This window comes from Lagopus leucura, unplaced genomic scaffold (assembly GCF_019238085.1).
Source record: "Lagopus leucura isolate 7727_CA_CO unplaced genomic scaffold, USGS_WTPT01 Super-Scaffold_739, whole genome shotgun sequence".
Lineage (NCBI taxonomy): Eukaryota > Metazoa > Chordata > Aves > Galliformes > Phasianidae > Lagopus > Lagopus leucura.
The window spans coordinates 16,213,328-16,228,953 of NW_024962255.1; the positions used below are offsets into that span (position 1 = coordinate 16,213,328).

Here is a 15,626-nt window from a genome sequence, read left to right on the forward strand (position 1 = left end):
CACATGTGCTTGCAGAGCCAAGGCCCCAGTAGGTCTGCCTGCAGGAGAGGCTGTTTGTGTGGGTGCAGTGCTTCAGCAAGAGCCTAGTGCCTGGGCTGTCAGCATCCCCCTCTGCCTCTTGGTTATTTACACACGTTGTCAGGAAATTGAACTGCCTGTCTGTACTTGGGTCCAGGAAGGCTGAACTGCAGTGGGGCAGCCCCTGCCTCTGTTCCATACCAGAGGGAAAGATGTTGGGGCTGCCCTGTCCTTTCCCAACCCACGTGCTCATGCAGGGACAGTGCCATGCTAGTGCTGCAGGTCAGGGTCTCCGGTGCCAGAGAGCACCTGGCACAGGAATCATGCACTGAACTGAGAGCTGATGTGCTGCCTTCGAGGGCTCCTTCCTGCAGCTAGAGAGCAAGGATGGAATGTGAGACAAGAGTAAATCTTCTCTTTCTTGAGACCACAGGGAGACTGGGGTCATCTGCTGCTAAACCTCACAGTGTAACTTTACATCTCTAATCTTAATGGAATTGCAGCAGGAACCAGGCAAGACCGTTTATCACTGGAAGATAAACAGCAGAAGCAAAACAGTTGCCCAGTGTGCAGCCCCATTATGGAGAGGGGAGCAACATGCCTGCCTCCTGGGCTGCCTGAGGAGTGCTTCCAGGTGCACAGAGCTCACTGATGGATCACTGACTGCTGGTGAGTGCTGAGTCACTGCTTATAATTTCTCTATTTGTTCCTTGCAGTGTGGTGCTAGTCCCTGAGCTTTGGTGTGGGGCATTTTCATAGCAGCGTGTATTTCTTTGAAGCCTGAAATACTTTTTCTCTCTATTTCATCAGCAGGATTTGCCAGGTGCCCCCGAGGTTCTCAGTGCCTCATTGCTTGGAGCTTGTTATTTGAGCTGCAATAGCATTGTGAGCAGTGCGTGCTATGCTGTCATGTGCCCCATGTGGGCTGGCTGTGAGGGCTGCTGCTTCGTACCCATTCTCTCTCTTCATTACTGGAGAAGTTTCTGATAACTCAGACCAGACAGGGAGAAGATGGGGAGATGCACAACTCGGTGTGTGATATAGGTAACATTGTTTGGCTGCTCTGGGATGCTGTTCCTCATTGCAGAAATGATGTTAAAAAGCCTGTTTGAACTGGGAGAGGCAACGAAGTGAAATTCCTTTAAGTGCTTCCAGATCATCAGATAAGAGGTGCTAGGGAAACGTACAGCCTTGCTGGACGCTGCCTGACGTGCCCTGTGGGGCTGGGGTCAGCCCATAAGGTGAGCGTGAGCCTCTAGCTGCAGCAGAGGAGAACTGTCTAATGGTTGTTCTGGGTGGAAGAGGGTTAATAATGCATTGGTCTCACGCAGGACTGTCACAGTAGGAGCATCCCAAGGAGTGACAGCTCTGTACCCACATCTGCAGGAAAAGAAAGAAAGAGAAAAAAAATGCCCATGAAGGATATGTCCTGCTTGGCTGCACCATGGATTAACAGTGAGCCATGTGGTGGAATAGTTCTCCCTGGTGCTTCCACTCCATCAGGTCTGTGTGCGGCATGGCAGCACTGGGGGTTGTCCTGGGAACCAGGCAGTGCCTTTGCTCAGCTCGTGCCAAAGCAGTATGGCCAGGCACCCTAGCAGAGCTGCCTTAGTCTATCTCTGTGGCTCTGAAATGGCACCCAAGGGCGGGAGATACCAGTCACAGTGCGGGGGGAAACTGCCTGCCTGCTTTCCTACAAAGTTGGTTTTTCTGCACTCCTCGCACTCTTGCAGGAGCTGCAGCACAGGGCTGTGTCCAGCTGCCTTCCTGGGTGCAGCACCTTGACTCCATCAGTCAGGGCTGTGCTTGTCCCTCTGACAGGCTCTGTAGTTACATTAATAAAGCTGCATTTTTGTTACAGCTCCATTTGTTTGTTAGGCATCTGGGACAAAACAAATCAACGGAGGCTCCATTTTGCCATAACAAATCGCAGTTGCACAAAGTTGCTGGCAACGTCAAGCTTTGGAGCACAGGAGTGCTGGGAGCTGCGCACACTCAAAGGGTGCAGAGAAATGAATTGCTCCAGTCAGGGCAGAAAGAGGCTGATTTAGGGGAGAAATTCGGCAGTGAGCATCTTGCAGCTGACACAGAGCAGGGAGGGGGCTCTGCTCACAGGTCCCTGTGCACATGGCACTTTTGCCCACGTGTGCAGGAGCAGAGCAGCTGTGGCGACCAAGCCTGGCAGCAGCGTGCCTACATGCTCGCTGCTCAGTGTGTGTGCAGGTGTGATTGCTGCGGCAATTAAAGGGAGGTGGTCCGGTGCCTTTTGGTATCTGTGCGGCTGTAAAGTTGGCCCATCAGGGGAGGGTGGGCCAGGAGACAGCCAGAGCGATGCGGTTCCGGCTGCCTCAGAGCTTTGTATGCAGATGGAGGGCAACAGATGACTCAGCCGCTACTGAGGATGGCAGTAGATCTCACAATTAGTAAACAAGCTGAAGAAAGCCCCTAATCAGGCGGACTGAAGGTCGGGAGGCCCGGCCATGCCGCCAGCACGTCGCACCCTACATGCGGCTTCGACCTTGGTGCTCTGTGAAGCCGTCAGTCAGTGCTTCTGCCATAAATCCTGCCTGCAGAAGTTTGACTCGGCCATAAACAGAACTTCCCTAAAACAGCAGCTAGAGAGAATCTTTCTTGGGTGCCACAGCTGGACTGCTGCTGTAGGACAGCTGTGCGGAGCTGGGGCTGGCGGTGGAGTGATGGCAGAGCCTGAATGGCTGCAAGGGATGCACGTCCCATTGCCTGCCTCCACTGTTGTCTGAATGCAGCAAGGGGGGAGCTCAGGGTGCAGCATCCTGAGGAAGCACAGAAAGGATGTGCGGAACTGCTAGCCCTGTTAGGGAAGGCACTTGGCAGCTGCTGGAGCTCCCACTGCCACCGCCCCCCAGCCGCCGGCCCCCCGCCCACACACACACACATACACCTTTATGGCCCTTGCACCATGCCCTGAAGGTCAGCTGTTTACCCAGACATCGAGGGGATAATCAGCTCTCCCCACTGCAAACACGGCCGGCCCCAGCCCCGCAGCCTTGTGCAAGCAGGATCGGGCTTAGGGCTCCACAGCAAACTGCTATGTGTCCGTGAATCTGTGGGCACAAAGACGAGGGAAGCAGCGAAACTCGGCTCTGAATGTCAGGGTCCTGAGATGCACTGCGCTGCCTGGGGACCGTGTGCAAAGACTGTGTTTTTTGTTCGTTAGCTTTTTTCTTAATCCTTAGTTTTTTCCATCTGTTCCATGCCGCATCCCACACAGAGCCCTGGGAGGTAGGCATTTGGGTGGGTAAGGAAGAAAGCTGCAGATCCGTCATTACTCATTCAGCCCAGCCCGCGGGCAATCCCATCAAAGCAGCGTAGAGCAAAGGGCCGAGGCAGGGGGAGGCGGGCGCTCTGCGAGCGGCTAGGGTCGCAGCCCCCCGCTGCAGGGACACCTCGGCACCTCGAGATCCGCCGGCAGCCCGCACCGGGTAACGCGCTGAGCACCGCACAGCCACAGCCCCGCCACAGCTGAGCTCCGGCGCCCGCTGCCAGAACGATGCTGTGAAACGCTTCCAACGGGACGCACGGTCGTGCACTGCTCCGTACTTCGCCTGTGGGATTGCTCCCCGGTTAGCTATGGAGCTGCACCAGCACGGCGCTTACAGCTCAACGAATATCACTCACATCCACGAGTATTCTTTAAACACCCTGGTACACCTCGTCCTCAAGACTGCCTGCCTTTCATTTTACGGGAAAAAAAAAATAACAATAATGCATTTGCTTTAAAAAAAATAACCTTGCAATAAATGTGCATCCACCAAAAATAATAATAATAAAATTAAAAAAAAAATCCTGCAGAACTGGAAGTTTTGGATATTGTGGCACCAAAAATAAAACTGATGGAACAAAAAGGGAATTTCATGTGGTTTTCATTGTCAAGTCTAAGCTCAGAAACAAACAGGAAATAAAAAATGGCTAAAACAAAAGGGATTTCTTTTAAAGCGTGTTCAAATCCAAGTGGGGAGCTGGTTTATTTGGGAGGCATTTTCTGTTTATTTGTTTTTCAGAAAGGCAAGTAAATAAAAACGTCCACACACAGACAGGTCAGCATGATTTATGGCTGAACTCTCATGCATCTCTTTGCATGGTTATTGTCGGCATCTCCCAAAAATTGGCCTCACAGAATTGGTACCGGGAGAAGAGGCTGAGGGTTCCCAGCCCTGATGGTGGTGCTTTTGGTTCCTCTTTGTGCTGTCTGCAGGCAGTGCCGCTGGAGCTGAGCCCTCCAGCCCAACCCTCCCCGAGGTTCTGCTAGCAGCAAATTATGGCATTTAAATAAAGGGGGCTGCGGGAGGAGGGCTGTGAGAAACAGCCGAGTACATGCTCCGTCCTGGGGACACTAACAAGTCTGAGGCTGTTGGCTTCTGGGATGGTGGAAGTTGTTGGACGGGGTTTGCAAACAGGTGGCTCATTCACAGAAGCTCGGATGGTAATTTCTGAAGGGTTAATTGGACAAATGCAGTTCTGCTCCAGCTGAAGTCACAAGTAGCTGTAGCACCTCAACGCCTTTCTGAATACCTTGAAAGGTTGAAGAATCAGATGTACAAAATCAATAGCAGCTCCTGCCTTTTAACTCTGGTTCCCCTGCTCTTGTGCATGGATAAAAAGGGTGTAAGTGCCTATTTTCTGGTGGAGTCGTGCTTTGGGAGATAGTGCAGAGCATCGTAGCGAGGTGGTGTTGCTGGCTCAGGGCTGCAGGGTGCTCAGCACTGCCAGAGCTCGGTTTCTCCTCTGTGACACCGGGCCACGTCCCCTTTTTCTAGCACACTTGGGACTGTCCACAAAGACCACAGGAGTTGGTGGCACTGCCAGTCTCAATCGGTGCAGAGCCAGCCCCTGCTGCAGCACAACCTGACCCACTGCACCTCCATCAGCAGCCTCAGGGCTGCCTTAAATGTCCCATGCAAGCCAGGAGCTAATAACCAGCTTCATTCAATTCCCAGTCACATTATTATCCAATCTGCCAGAGGCATTAATATTCAGAGGTGAGCCAGGCGGAGGGCAGGGGTGCCGGCACACAAAGGGAGGACAGCAGGCACAGTGCAGCCACACAAATCCTCTCTCTCCTGCTGCCTGCATCCCAGCTCTGCGCTGCTGGAGGATTTTCCCCAGCCCCAGCTGTGGTGCCAGGCAGCGCAGATGGAAGGCAAGCTGCGGGTAGCCCAGCACTGTGCCCCAGCCCAAAGCCAGGTTCCGGAGCTGGCACAATTCAACGCCTTTGCACCCCAGCACTGCACAGCAAGTGGGGGGACCTTCTCCCAATGGCCAGGCCCTAAGCAAACCACAGCCTCCTGCGTTCAGGCAGCCAGCAGCGCCACAGCTCCTGCTCCCGGTTCCGTGGTCTTGCCCCATTGCAGGACACATGGCGCAAGGCCACCAGCCATCCCTACAGGGACTTAATTCCCAGCCCAGGACCTCCCCTGTCCCCAGAGCTGGGGCACATGTGCCAGGTCACGAGACAGAGCTCATGTCCCCAGCACATCTCATCTTCCTTTCAGTGCGCTCTCTCTGATCAGGTTTCTTTCTTTTTTTTCTTTATTTTTCTTTTTTCTTTTTCTTTTTTTTTTTTCTTTTTTCTTTTTGGCAGTCTCCAAAGTTAGCCTTGCCTCTTAATCTCATGGTTTTGGTAGCATCTGACAGACAGAAAAGATATTGCTTTTTTGCTGACCTTCCTCTAAGGTGCACAAGCAAATTTGTTGCATAGTTTTCACATCTATTATTTGCCAGAATTAAGCCCTTTCAGAAAGGCAACAGATATTAAGTGAGGCTTGCAGACATTTCTCTGCCAACGCAGAGCTGCGAGTTGTCAAAGCAGTGCCCGGGACAGTACACATTTCAGTTACCAGGATATAGCTGTGTTTCACGAAGACTGGCCCTCGTGCAATGCTGGCAGCAGACCGAAAACACTGCCCCTGCCCTGAGCCCTCACACAACGCCTGATACCCGGCACAGTGCGACCATCTGGTAACGAAAACCGCCTTCTGCCCCGTTTCTGCAACTATCAGTGAGGTCCGGCAGCAGCTCCATGCCCCGCCAGTCCCTCCGGAGTCAGCAGCAGCTCTTTGTCCCCGCAGGAAGGCAGCTTACACAAACGCCCGTCCCTCCGAGGGAGCAGGGGGCTCGCGAAAGATCTCGCTGCCATCGCCAATGGTGCGGCAGGACACGATCAAGGGTGACGCTCTTGAAAGATACCTTCCCGAGCTGCTGCTTTTAGCATCTCCCTAAGCCGCAGCGAGGACGAAGCCATTTCACACCGCATCCCGCAGGCCGGGTGCAGAGAGCGGCAGGGGAGCGCCGGGTTGCCCTCTTTGCTTCCCGCACCACCAGCTCATACCAGTTCCCCCCGCAGCCCGCCGGGCGGCAGTGAGCCGGGGCCGCGGCACCGAGCCCAGCAGCGCTGCCGGGGGGGCCGCCCGTCCCGTCCCGCTCAGCTGTCCCGCGGCGGGGGCGCGGGGCCGACAGGTGTGCCCCGCTCGGCAGCACCGGGCCGGGCCCCGCCACCCCCCCGAGCCCGCTCCGGCAGCTGCAGCGCGGGGCCGCTCCCAGAGCCGCCGCCAGCCGGGGCCGAGCCGCCTCGTAGCCCGCTGCGAGCAAAGAGACGGAGCCCCCGCCCCGGGCTCGCTCTCGTTGAGAGCAGAGCAGCCGCGCTCCGTCGGGCGCCGCTCCTCTCTCTGCCGCCGGCGGTAACGGCTTCCCCGGGCCGCGCTCATCGCCGGAGCCCATGCCAGAACCCGGACCCCGACAGCAGCTCTGCTCCGAGCCTCCCAGCGCTGCCCAGTTCCGTTCCTTCCCTCGCAGCTGCCGACGGAGCCGCCGCCGAGGGTCGGCGCTTCCCTCGCTCCTTCCCCCTCAACCCGGCCGGCTCTGCTACTCTCGGCGGGTACCCGCAGTCACGGGCCGGCTCGCCCTCACCCCGGAGCTGCAGGGAGGTCGGCTCTGCTGTAAACAGGCGCCAGCCCGTTACATAAATATCATTTATCCAACTGTCCGAACGCCGTCGTGCTGCTGCGCTTTTCCCAGGCGCTGTCTCCCCGCGTCCTGCTGCCCCGGACCCTGCAGACAGCTGAACCGCAGCCCGCAGCGCCGTTATTTACAGCGAGCCCCGGCTAATTTAAACAGCTCCGGCCCCGCTCGCCCCAGTGGAAAATGCCTAAGTTTAGCAACTGCCAGGGGCTCCGGGAGCGCTTGCCGGGAGCGGCCCGAGCAGCCCAACGGGACTCCAGGACCTGCAGCACCACGGCCCCGAGTACGGCAGGGGTCGGGCCCCGCTCCTCCCGCTGTCCCCCGGCTCCCGCCCCAGGCACGGCGCTGCGGTCCCGAGCGGAACGCCCCGAGGATGCTCCCGCCCCGCGCCAGCTCTGGACGCAGCCGGGCGGGCACCGAGGGCGCCCCGGGAAGAGCGGCGGACCACCGCGTTCCCGGGAGGTGTCTGACGGAGTGGCACTTACAGCAGCTCCAGATGCGGGCTCGGCTCGGCGGCCTTAATCCTGCGAACGGGGTGACGCCGCTGCCCCTGCCCCGCTACCCGGGCCGCTCCGCAGCTGTCAGAAAGTAAATCCCCGCGACTCCCTGGCACGCTGCGCCTCGCTACCGGCCTACGGCTCACGGGGAGGGCGGAGGGCGCCGGCCGACTGCCGCCCATTCACCCGGCCCATTCACTTTATGGCGGCGGCCGGCGCCCCCCGCCAGCTGCACCGGGCGCCCCGCTCCCGCCCGCCCCATTCCAGCTGCGCGCCCGCCGCCGCCCGCCCCGTCCAGCACCGCCCGCCCCGAGCCCGCCGCGAGCCCGCCCCGCTTCCACACCGACCAATCTCCGCGCGGATCGTCTGCATCCCGCCGCTCGCCGGCTCCCCTATTCGCGAAGGCGGGCGCTAGATCACGCCTTCTCCGCGATGGCCGCGCCCCCGCCCCGCCGCACGGCTTTCGCCGCCGTGACCGCACCGCGGAAGGGGAGCGGGGGGTCCGGGAGCGGCGCTGTCGGCGGGCACGGCTCTGCGGCCCGGAGGGGCTGTCCGCCGCGTCCGGACCCACAGCCGACTGCTGGGCGCGCAGCCCCGCACGGCGCGGCGGCAGCTGTCGGGAATGCTGATTGCGCGTTAGTTACCGCCCGCCCCGTCCCAGCTCTCGTTGCACCGGGAGCTCTTCGGCTTCCCCTTGGAGGCCCCGCCGCGGGGTGCAGTGCCTCCGCCGCCGGGCATGGAGGGAGAGATGCGCGGTTCTGCGGCCGGGTTTCCTCCCTCGGGTCGCTTCGGTGCTGACCCGTGTGCCGGCTTACGGTGCCAAAGGTCAGCCTGGAGCTCTTCCACAGACGTGTTTTAGAGATTAGGAAATAATGTGACAATAGGAGTGGATTTTAACCCGGTGACTTATGAGATGTACGGAGGGAGCCTGCTAAACGCATCGTGTGGCACATAGATATGAAGGGGAAGAGAAATGCACACGGAGAACTGCAGGACGTGAAGAGGGGTTAAGAAGACATGGCACTATGGATTGTTGTTCAGAAACACACTAACATGGCAGTGCAGGGGGTGTGGGAAAGCCCGAGAGAAGCTGTCAGTGTTGAGATACTCATGAGAAATTACCACATTTATTAATAGTAGTAACCTGAGGTTCCCATTTGCCTCACTGCTTTATGCATTAATTGACTGCAAACCAGACCACGTCTTTTCCCACCTCTGATTTTAACCTCCCCGAGGAGCAGGCACAGCACAGCAGCACTGGCACTCCCCAGGACAGTCCGTCTCTCTCACTACATGCCTAAGGGAAGCAGAAAACCCAGCTCATGGTCTGCAGCAATAAAGGGAATTATGTGAATCGCCTCTCAAACCTCCAAGCCTTCCACCGTGAGTAGTCTGCAACAAATACAGACAGTACTTATGTTCTAAAGTAATGATGAAACAAAAGTATTTTTAGCTATTTCCTTTGGGCAACTGGAAATAAGAACCAGCATTCCATCTCAGCCTTGTTCCCTGCGGAGTGTAGCACGAAGACAATATGGGAACAGGAAGGCTTTCTCTGGGACAGCCTCCTGCAGCCGTCCTCTTGCAGGAACCATCTCTCTGGGAGGGAGGGCTCTCCATTTGCGATGAAATGTAGCAGCAGCTCTTGTGGTTGGTTCTGAGCATTCTGAGGCTGCAGTTCATATTGTCTCACCAGCTGGAGGATTCACTGCTGGAGAAGAGACCAAGGACTTCACCTGAGCTCAGGAAACAGATGTTACTACTTCATATTAATTAGAAAGTAAGGGGAAAAAAAAAGAAGTAAACGCAAACTAAACTGAGACTGAACTGTCAGAAAGATGGGACATGCAGAAGAAGGGAATCACAAAGCAGGTTAGGCATACTTCTCTTTTTACCGTCTGGGAGGAGTGTGTTCTCAGAGGAAACCCTGTCTCTGTTACAGGCAGATCCAGTCCTGCAGCTGCCTGGTTTCACTGCTCTCAGAGTGTGCTGCAATTGGCTTTGCTGGTCATGGTTTCCACCTTCCTGTCTTAACTAACCTTTTAGCCATGTTGGGTTCATGTCATCAAACTCCTTGGAGATCAGTAGTGACGCTGTGGTTTGGCCTCCTGGGCCAAGAGGCAGAGGGTGGGTTTGATGCCTTTGTGGTAGTCAGGGCTCCCACTGCAGTGTGCTTGTCCAGCTGGCATTTGCCAAGTGCTGTGGGCTTCATGCCCAGGTGTATCACATAGCTGTAGCCTCGCCAAGAGGTGACAAAGATATGACTAACTGAGGTTAGGTTGCTCCTGCCAAAAGACATGGCTGCTTGTGGCCAAGCAGAGAACATGGAAAACGCTGGGAGTTTCACGTCACTGGGAAGTGCTGCTAAGACATGGGCTATGTAGAACAGCCGGGAGGATGTTTCAGCTCAAGGAGGCTGCTCTGCAGCTTCAGTGCTGTGTTCTGTATGATTGCCAGAGAAGGGTTTGATTGTTCTTGAGTGTCTCAGTTCAGCTCTGCTGCTCCAGCTGTAGGTCCTGGCCCGAGAGCAGATTGTACCAGATGCAGAACATCAGTTTCCATTTGGAGAGCCTTCAGCTGGCTGTGGGCTGGTCCCTACCTGAGCTTGCTCTGGAAAGGGGCAGCTGGTGGGAATGACTGTGATATTTGTTTTGGATTCTCATCTCTGAGGACAGCATCTGCAAGCAGTTCCTAGCCATAGTGACTGCTTCTGCCTTCTGAGTCGAACCCCTTCCTGCCCAGACTGCAGGAATCTGAGGGATTTGCATGTTTTGCTGTTCTGATCTTGAGTTCGACTGTCCTGTGCTGTGTGTAAGAACCAGTGTCTTGGGAATAAAGCAGTGTGGACCTTTCCCATCTCTTGATCCTTTGCCTGCACTCCCTCAGTGCAGGGGTGGTGCTGCACTACTCAAGGGCTGGATGACACAGTGCTTGGTGTGTGCGAGTGAACTTGCTGCTCCCATACAGCGTGGGGTTGTGCTGTATTGTTTTCTCTCCAGATCCAGTACTGGATCGTGAGTAAAAATGCAAAGCACACTGCAATGTTTGCTCTTTATTAATGCACTAAGATGCATTTGGGTGAAGCAGAAGGCTCCTGGCTGGCTTGGTTTCAAGCTCCGTGACAAGCTTCCATAAACACTTTGCAGCTCTCTGGGCAGGGCAGAAGGTACAGAGAGGCTGCAGCCCCTTCACTGGCAGGGGAGGTAGGCTTAGCTGGGAGGGGGTCTGGCCTGTGCCACAGACAGCCCCTTTGTTGAGAGGGGAGCTGGTGAGCAAGTGATTGGATCCTGGGAACTTCCCAATGGCTGGTGGGCGCTACAGGGTGCTTCAGCTGCTGCTGCTGCAGGGCAGGAGGAAAGGAGAGTGCATTTGCAGAGAGTAGGATGCCTCTTTGCTTGCTGCCCTGGTAGCTTTTGCAGTCTCTCTGCAGTGGGTATCTGACCACCTGTTTTTTGGCTGAGGATCTTGAGCTAAAAGCTGCCAGCTATGAGACACTACCTCTGTTGCCAGAATCATGCAGCTTCTTGTTCCACTTTTGAGGAACGTATGTGGCCACTTACTGCAATTACAGCTTAACCTTCCAGCTCTGAACTCTGCCTATCATCAGGTAAATAACAGCTGGAGCAAATATCTCGACCCTCGACTGACAGAGTTGGGAGATAAGTGCAGTCTCAGCCTTAGATGCTCTGATTCTTGACCATACAGTACTTGGGTAGCTTTTTCTGCAGGCCAAGAAGGATGGGGTGGTCATCCCCAGAGCATCCCTGCCAACACGGGGCCATGCTCTCAGGAGGGAGGTGATGGTGTCAGGCTATCTGTGAGGGTGGAGATAGGGCCAACCTCATGGCTGGGTTAGGCTGGCCAGGGATGGTTCTTGTTGCACGTTTAGGTCTGAAGCACTTTGCTCCTTTAGCCAAAGTGCAGCAGATGAAGCTGTAGCTCTGACAGCCAATGAATACGGCTTGGCCCTTCTCCTCTCTTCCACCTTCAGTTTGTGCTTTCCTACACGTACAGCGTTAAGGTTTGGGGGAAGGCTGGTGGGTGCCCTGACCAGTCCAATATCTGATACACCAGCCTCCACGCTGACCTGCCAGTGCTTTAAAACTGTAAGCTACCTGCAGGGGACCACAGGGAGCGGAGGGCGGGGCCGGTTGGGGGGGGGAGGCGGAGGCCCGCACTGCCCCGGGCGCGACGCGAAGAGAGGCCCGGCCCACAATGCCCTGCGCGGGTAGCCCCGCCTCCCGGCTTCCCGTCAACCGCCCTTGCTGCTCCTAATAGGTTTGGCCACGCCCCTCGGCGGCACGGCTCCCTCGCGATTGGCCAGTGGCCCTGCTAGTTTTTTCCTTCTCTGCCGCCATTGGTTCTCTTTGGCTTGTCACTGGATATCCCGCCTCCTCCAGCATCAACCCGTGATTCTATTGGGCAGCCCAACCATCTGGCCGCTACACCGTGTGGGGGTTGGCTCCGCGGGCTGTCCGTCGGCGCAGTAACCAGGCAGCGGGTTGGGGTGCGCCCGTTTCCACGTCAGTGCGAGCGGAGCCGAGCCGGTTCCGTTTCCCTACGGCCGCGAGGACCCCGTGCGCGGTCGCCTCGCCCGTCGCCGCCGGGAGGAAGGGGCGGGCGGACGGTGGCAGGGCCGGGCCGAGCCCCCGCTCGCCCGACCGATGTGTGAAGCGGCCGCCGCCGCGGGGAGCAGGCGCCGCCATTTTGGATGCGGGGGTCAGTGCCGGGCGGCGAGCGCCTGTCGCGATAGCGTTGCGACGCGGGGGCCGGGCCGGGAGGGAGGCCGCGGCGGGGGGTGCTGGCGGAGCCGGGAACCCCCGAGGCAGGCGAGCAGGCCTCACCGCCCGCGTTTGCGGGAGCGGCCCGGGGGGACCCGCGGCCCAGACTCGGGCGCCCCGCTGCAGCGCAGCCCCGCTCCCTGCTCTCGGTCACGCGGCGGAGCCGCGGCCGCATCTCGCGGCGGCCGTGCGGGAGGGAGGGCTGCAACGGCGTGGGGTGCGAGGCCCGAGCTCACCGGCACCGCGCTTCATCGCTTCGGGCGCAGGAAGCGGCCCAAGGAAGAGCCTTTCCTTCGCGCTTCCAGGTCGGCTCCCCAGGTTTGGCAGCCGGGCGGGAGGTTTCTCCTCCTGGCGCTCGCAGCTAAAGACACAGGCCTGCAGAAGCCGGCGCCGCCTTTGTCAGTTGTCGCCGCTGCCCTGCCGTTGCTGGCCGTGTTTCAGACCGCGCGTCTAACTGCCCAGACCTGCCTTTGCAGGAATACCTCCGGCTCTCCGACTTTCTCAGCCTGTGATGTTCGTTGCACAGCAGCTGTTGTGAAAAACAAACAAACAAAAACACATCGGGTTTAACTTCCTGGTGAGAGATTCATGTAACTGGCACGGGCACTTTGAAGGGAGGAAAAGGCTTTGCTGTCACCTGGCTCCTGGTAACTGAGCGAGCTTGCAGCTGGGTGAGAAGCACTTGTGATTTGTTGTTTGGGAAGTGCTGTGTATCCTGTTGTGGTAGCAGAATGTTGTGTCAGGGCATGATGCAGAGGCTAGGTCGGAGGCTGTACTCTCCTGCATTATGATAAGCAGTGCAGATTTTGCTCAGCAGAAGCTTGTTACTAAGTATTACCTTTCTGTATGCATAGTACTGTCACTTCTCATTACTGCTGCATACTGTAGTGATTTCACTAGATTTGAGTCAGTTAGCATAGTTGAAGGCTAAAGTCTGTGACAGGGAGAAGTGATGTGATGGAGATCTGCCAGACTGTGTCATTTTTAATGCTGACTTGCTTGATTTTCAGGAGAGTTGCAGACATTTCTCTGCAGGGGAAGAAGAGTTTCTTAGAAGTGTACCTGTGACTTCTTCTGGCAATAGGAAAAACTGGGGCAGTATGTTTCAGGGCTGAGCAGTGGAGCATGCAGTGCACATGTGAGATAACATCAGCAGATGTAAATCTTGTCGCTGTTTTTATGTGGAAGTTTAACACCTGATCCCATTTCAGGAGTCTCAGAATATTGGCCATCACTGTCCATAGAGGGTTGCTGAAGTGACACACATGTGAAGGTTAGACTTTGGTGTTCAATGAAATTTCTAGATGTCTGCCTTGTTCCAGTCTTTGAGTTCGTAACCATCTTAGAGGGGGACTGTGAGTGATGACAGCTTCCTTGTTTCTCTGAGTGAGCTGTTCAGCTGTGTTGGTTTTGAGCTGCCTGGTGAAATACTGAGTGGGAGCAAAATCAGAGGATGGGTCTGTAGGTTTCAGCAGACGTATGAATCCATTGGGAGAGGGAAATAGGTTTTTGTGTTAATTCAATTCAAGCATTAATTTCAGTCTTAAAACTTCTTTTAGTATAGAGCATCTATTCTAGGCTCTGTGAGTGGTTATTGCTTGAATCCTGAAAGATGTCAGACAGTTTAAAAAGGATATGCTTCAGGAAGAACAGAGTCTACAGAAACAATTTCCATTCCTTGAATTAAACTTCTAAGCCTGTGCTGAGTGGTTGATGTGTTCAGAATTTTGAGCTTACGAGATGCATCTCTCTGAAAATAGTGCTCTGACTTTTTTTTTTTTTTTCTCTGCAACTGTTTTCTTGTTCATTCTCCAGCATGCAGCTGCAGAGATCCTTGCCATGGATGAGGACAGTTGCCTGTGGTTTGCTTTGGAACGTGTTTGTATGTTGTTTGGTTAATGGAGAGCTTAAATACGAAGCAGAAGTTTCTCCCACCTTTACCCAGTGTTTGTGGTGCAGTGTGCTGTATTTTTTGATAACCACAGCTTCAAGTGTGAATTTGGGTTTTCCACCGTGACTGGTGGTTTCAGTTGTGTTGGACCAGTAAGTATGCATTTGTGTGTGCAGTTTTTGAGTCAAGTTACATTTAACGGAATCTGTGGTGAGGGGGAAAAAAAAAATAAGAGTGCATTCTGATCAAGTCTTCTCAAATAGTTAGCAATGGAAGAATAGCTTTGGAGGAAAAAGAAAGTATTGCAGGATTGTAGTATGTTAGGAAAGCCATATCAAGCAACATGGCTTGTTTGAATATGTTGTATACCCTTGTTTGAAAGGATTAGCATGTTTCATTTCGCTGTAAGTGTAAAGGAAAAGGTGTGTGCTGGAAACTTGTCTGTCCTCTTCCTGTTTCGCTGACTGGAGGTAGCACCAGGTTTGTGGAAAGCTGAGTGTTATAAACTTTGTTCGTTTAGGGAGGACTGAGTTTAGCCAGCTTGTTGTTCTTTATCCTTTGGGATTAAAGGTAGAAGAAGAGAAATAAGGGTACTACAGGCAAATTCCCTAGAATGCAGCATAGCATTTAAGCTTTGGCATTGATTTAAATGTGCAGAACTGCTGAGCATCTGTGTGTGTGCAAGGCATATGATAAGTGTTTGGTATATCTTTACATGCTTTTCCAAATCAGGTGAGGGGAGCCTTTGCTTCTAGAAGTCACTGCTGAATGCCTGAGTTGGCACTTCAGGCTTTATGTGCTCAGTGTTATCTTGTAATGGTGAAGACACAACTTGGCTTCTGGCAGATTTGTGTGTACGTTATGTTTCCTCAAAAGTACTTTCATGGACTAGAATATTGATCTCTGAAATATTCTATATAGTTGTATCGAAAAAGATGTCGTCGAGTGAGGAATTCACCGGGGGAGACAAATCTCCCATTTTGATGGGAGATGATAAGCTGAAGTAGAAAAAAAATATTGCATAAAAGATGCATGAAGGAAGGCAGCTGTCAAGGATGGGAACATCTCAAGCATTGAAGAACTCACAGGAAAATATCTGTGGTTGTGTTAGATGCAGGTGTGGAAGGAGGTTATAAACCACTGTTCTTCTGGGCACAGGCAGACTGTGGCACACGCTTGCTTTTCTGAATAATCTGGTAGTGCTGATCCGGACTGTTAGGGCAGCTCCTGTGCTATAAAGTACTTTTGTCTTTGCCCCTAACTTACAGTGTAACACTTAGGAGTGCTGTTATTTTAAATATTGAAATAAAGACAGACGTGGTGTTGCTGTAGGATTATTCATCCTGTTGGAAAGGTAAAATAATGGAAACAACAAATCTGATGCTCTCCCTTGATAAGGCGTCTTTTTTACAGTATTTTTCTTTCTTGTTTACAGAGTCCTCT

General features: G+C 54.6%; 2 protein-coding genes across 5 annotated transcripts in view; one reads left to right on the plus strand and one right to left on the minus strand.

Moving 5' to 3' along the window:
* The window catches only part of PITX3 (paired like homeodomain 3), a 17,762-nt gene extending 10,063 nt beyond the window's left edge, over window positions 1–7,699 (minus strand). Inside the window, exon 1 of the mRNA XM_042863536.1 lies at window positions 7,500–7,699. The gene's annotated coding sequence lies outside the window, so the exon portion shown is untranslated. The remainder of the gene's footprint in view (window positions 1–7,499) is intronic.
* A 4,446-nt stretch (window positions 7,700–12,145) lies between these two features.
* GBF1 (golgi brefeldin A resistant guanine nucleotide exchange factor 1) overlaps window positions 12,146–15,626 on the plus strand; it is a 97,798-nt gene continuing 94,317 nt past the window's right edge. For all 4 annotated transcript variants that reach the window (XM_042863523.1, XM_042863524.1, XM_042863525.1 and 1 more), the window contains exon 1: window positions 12,146–12,230. In XM_042863523.1, the coding sequence (XP_042719457.1) occupies window positions 12,223–12,230 (8 nt within the window). In that variant the 5' untranslated portion in view covers window positions 12,146–12,222. The remainder of the gene's footprint in view (window positions 12,231–15,626) is intronic.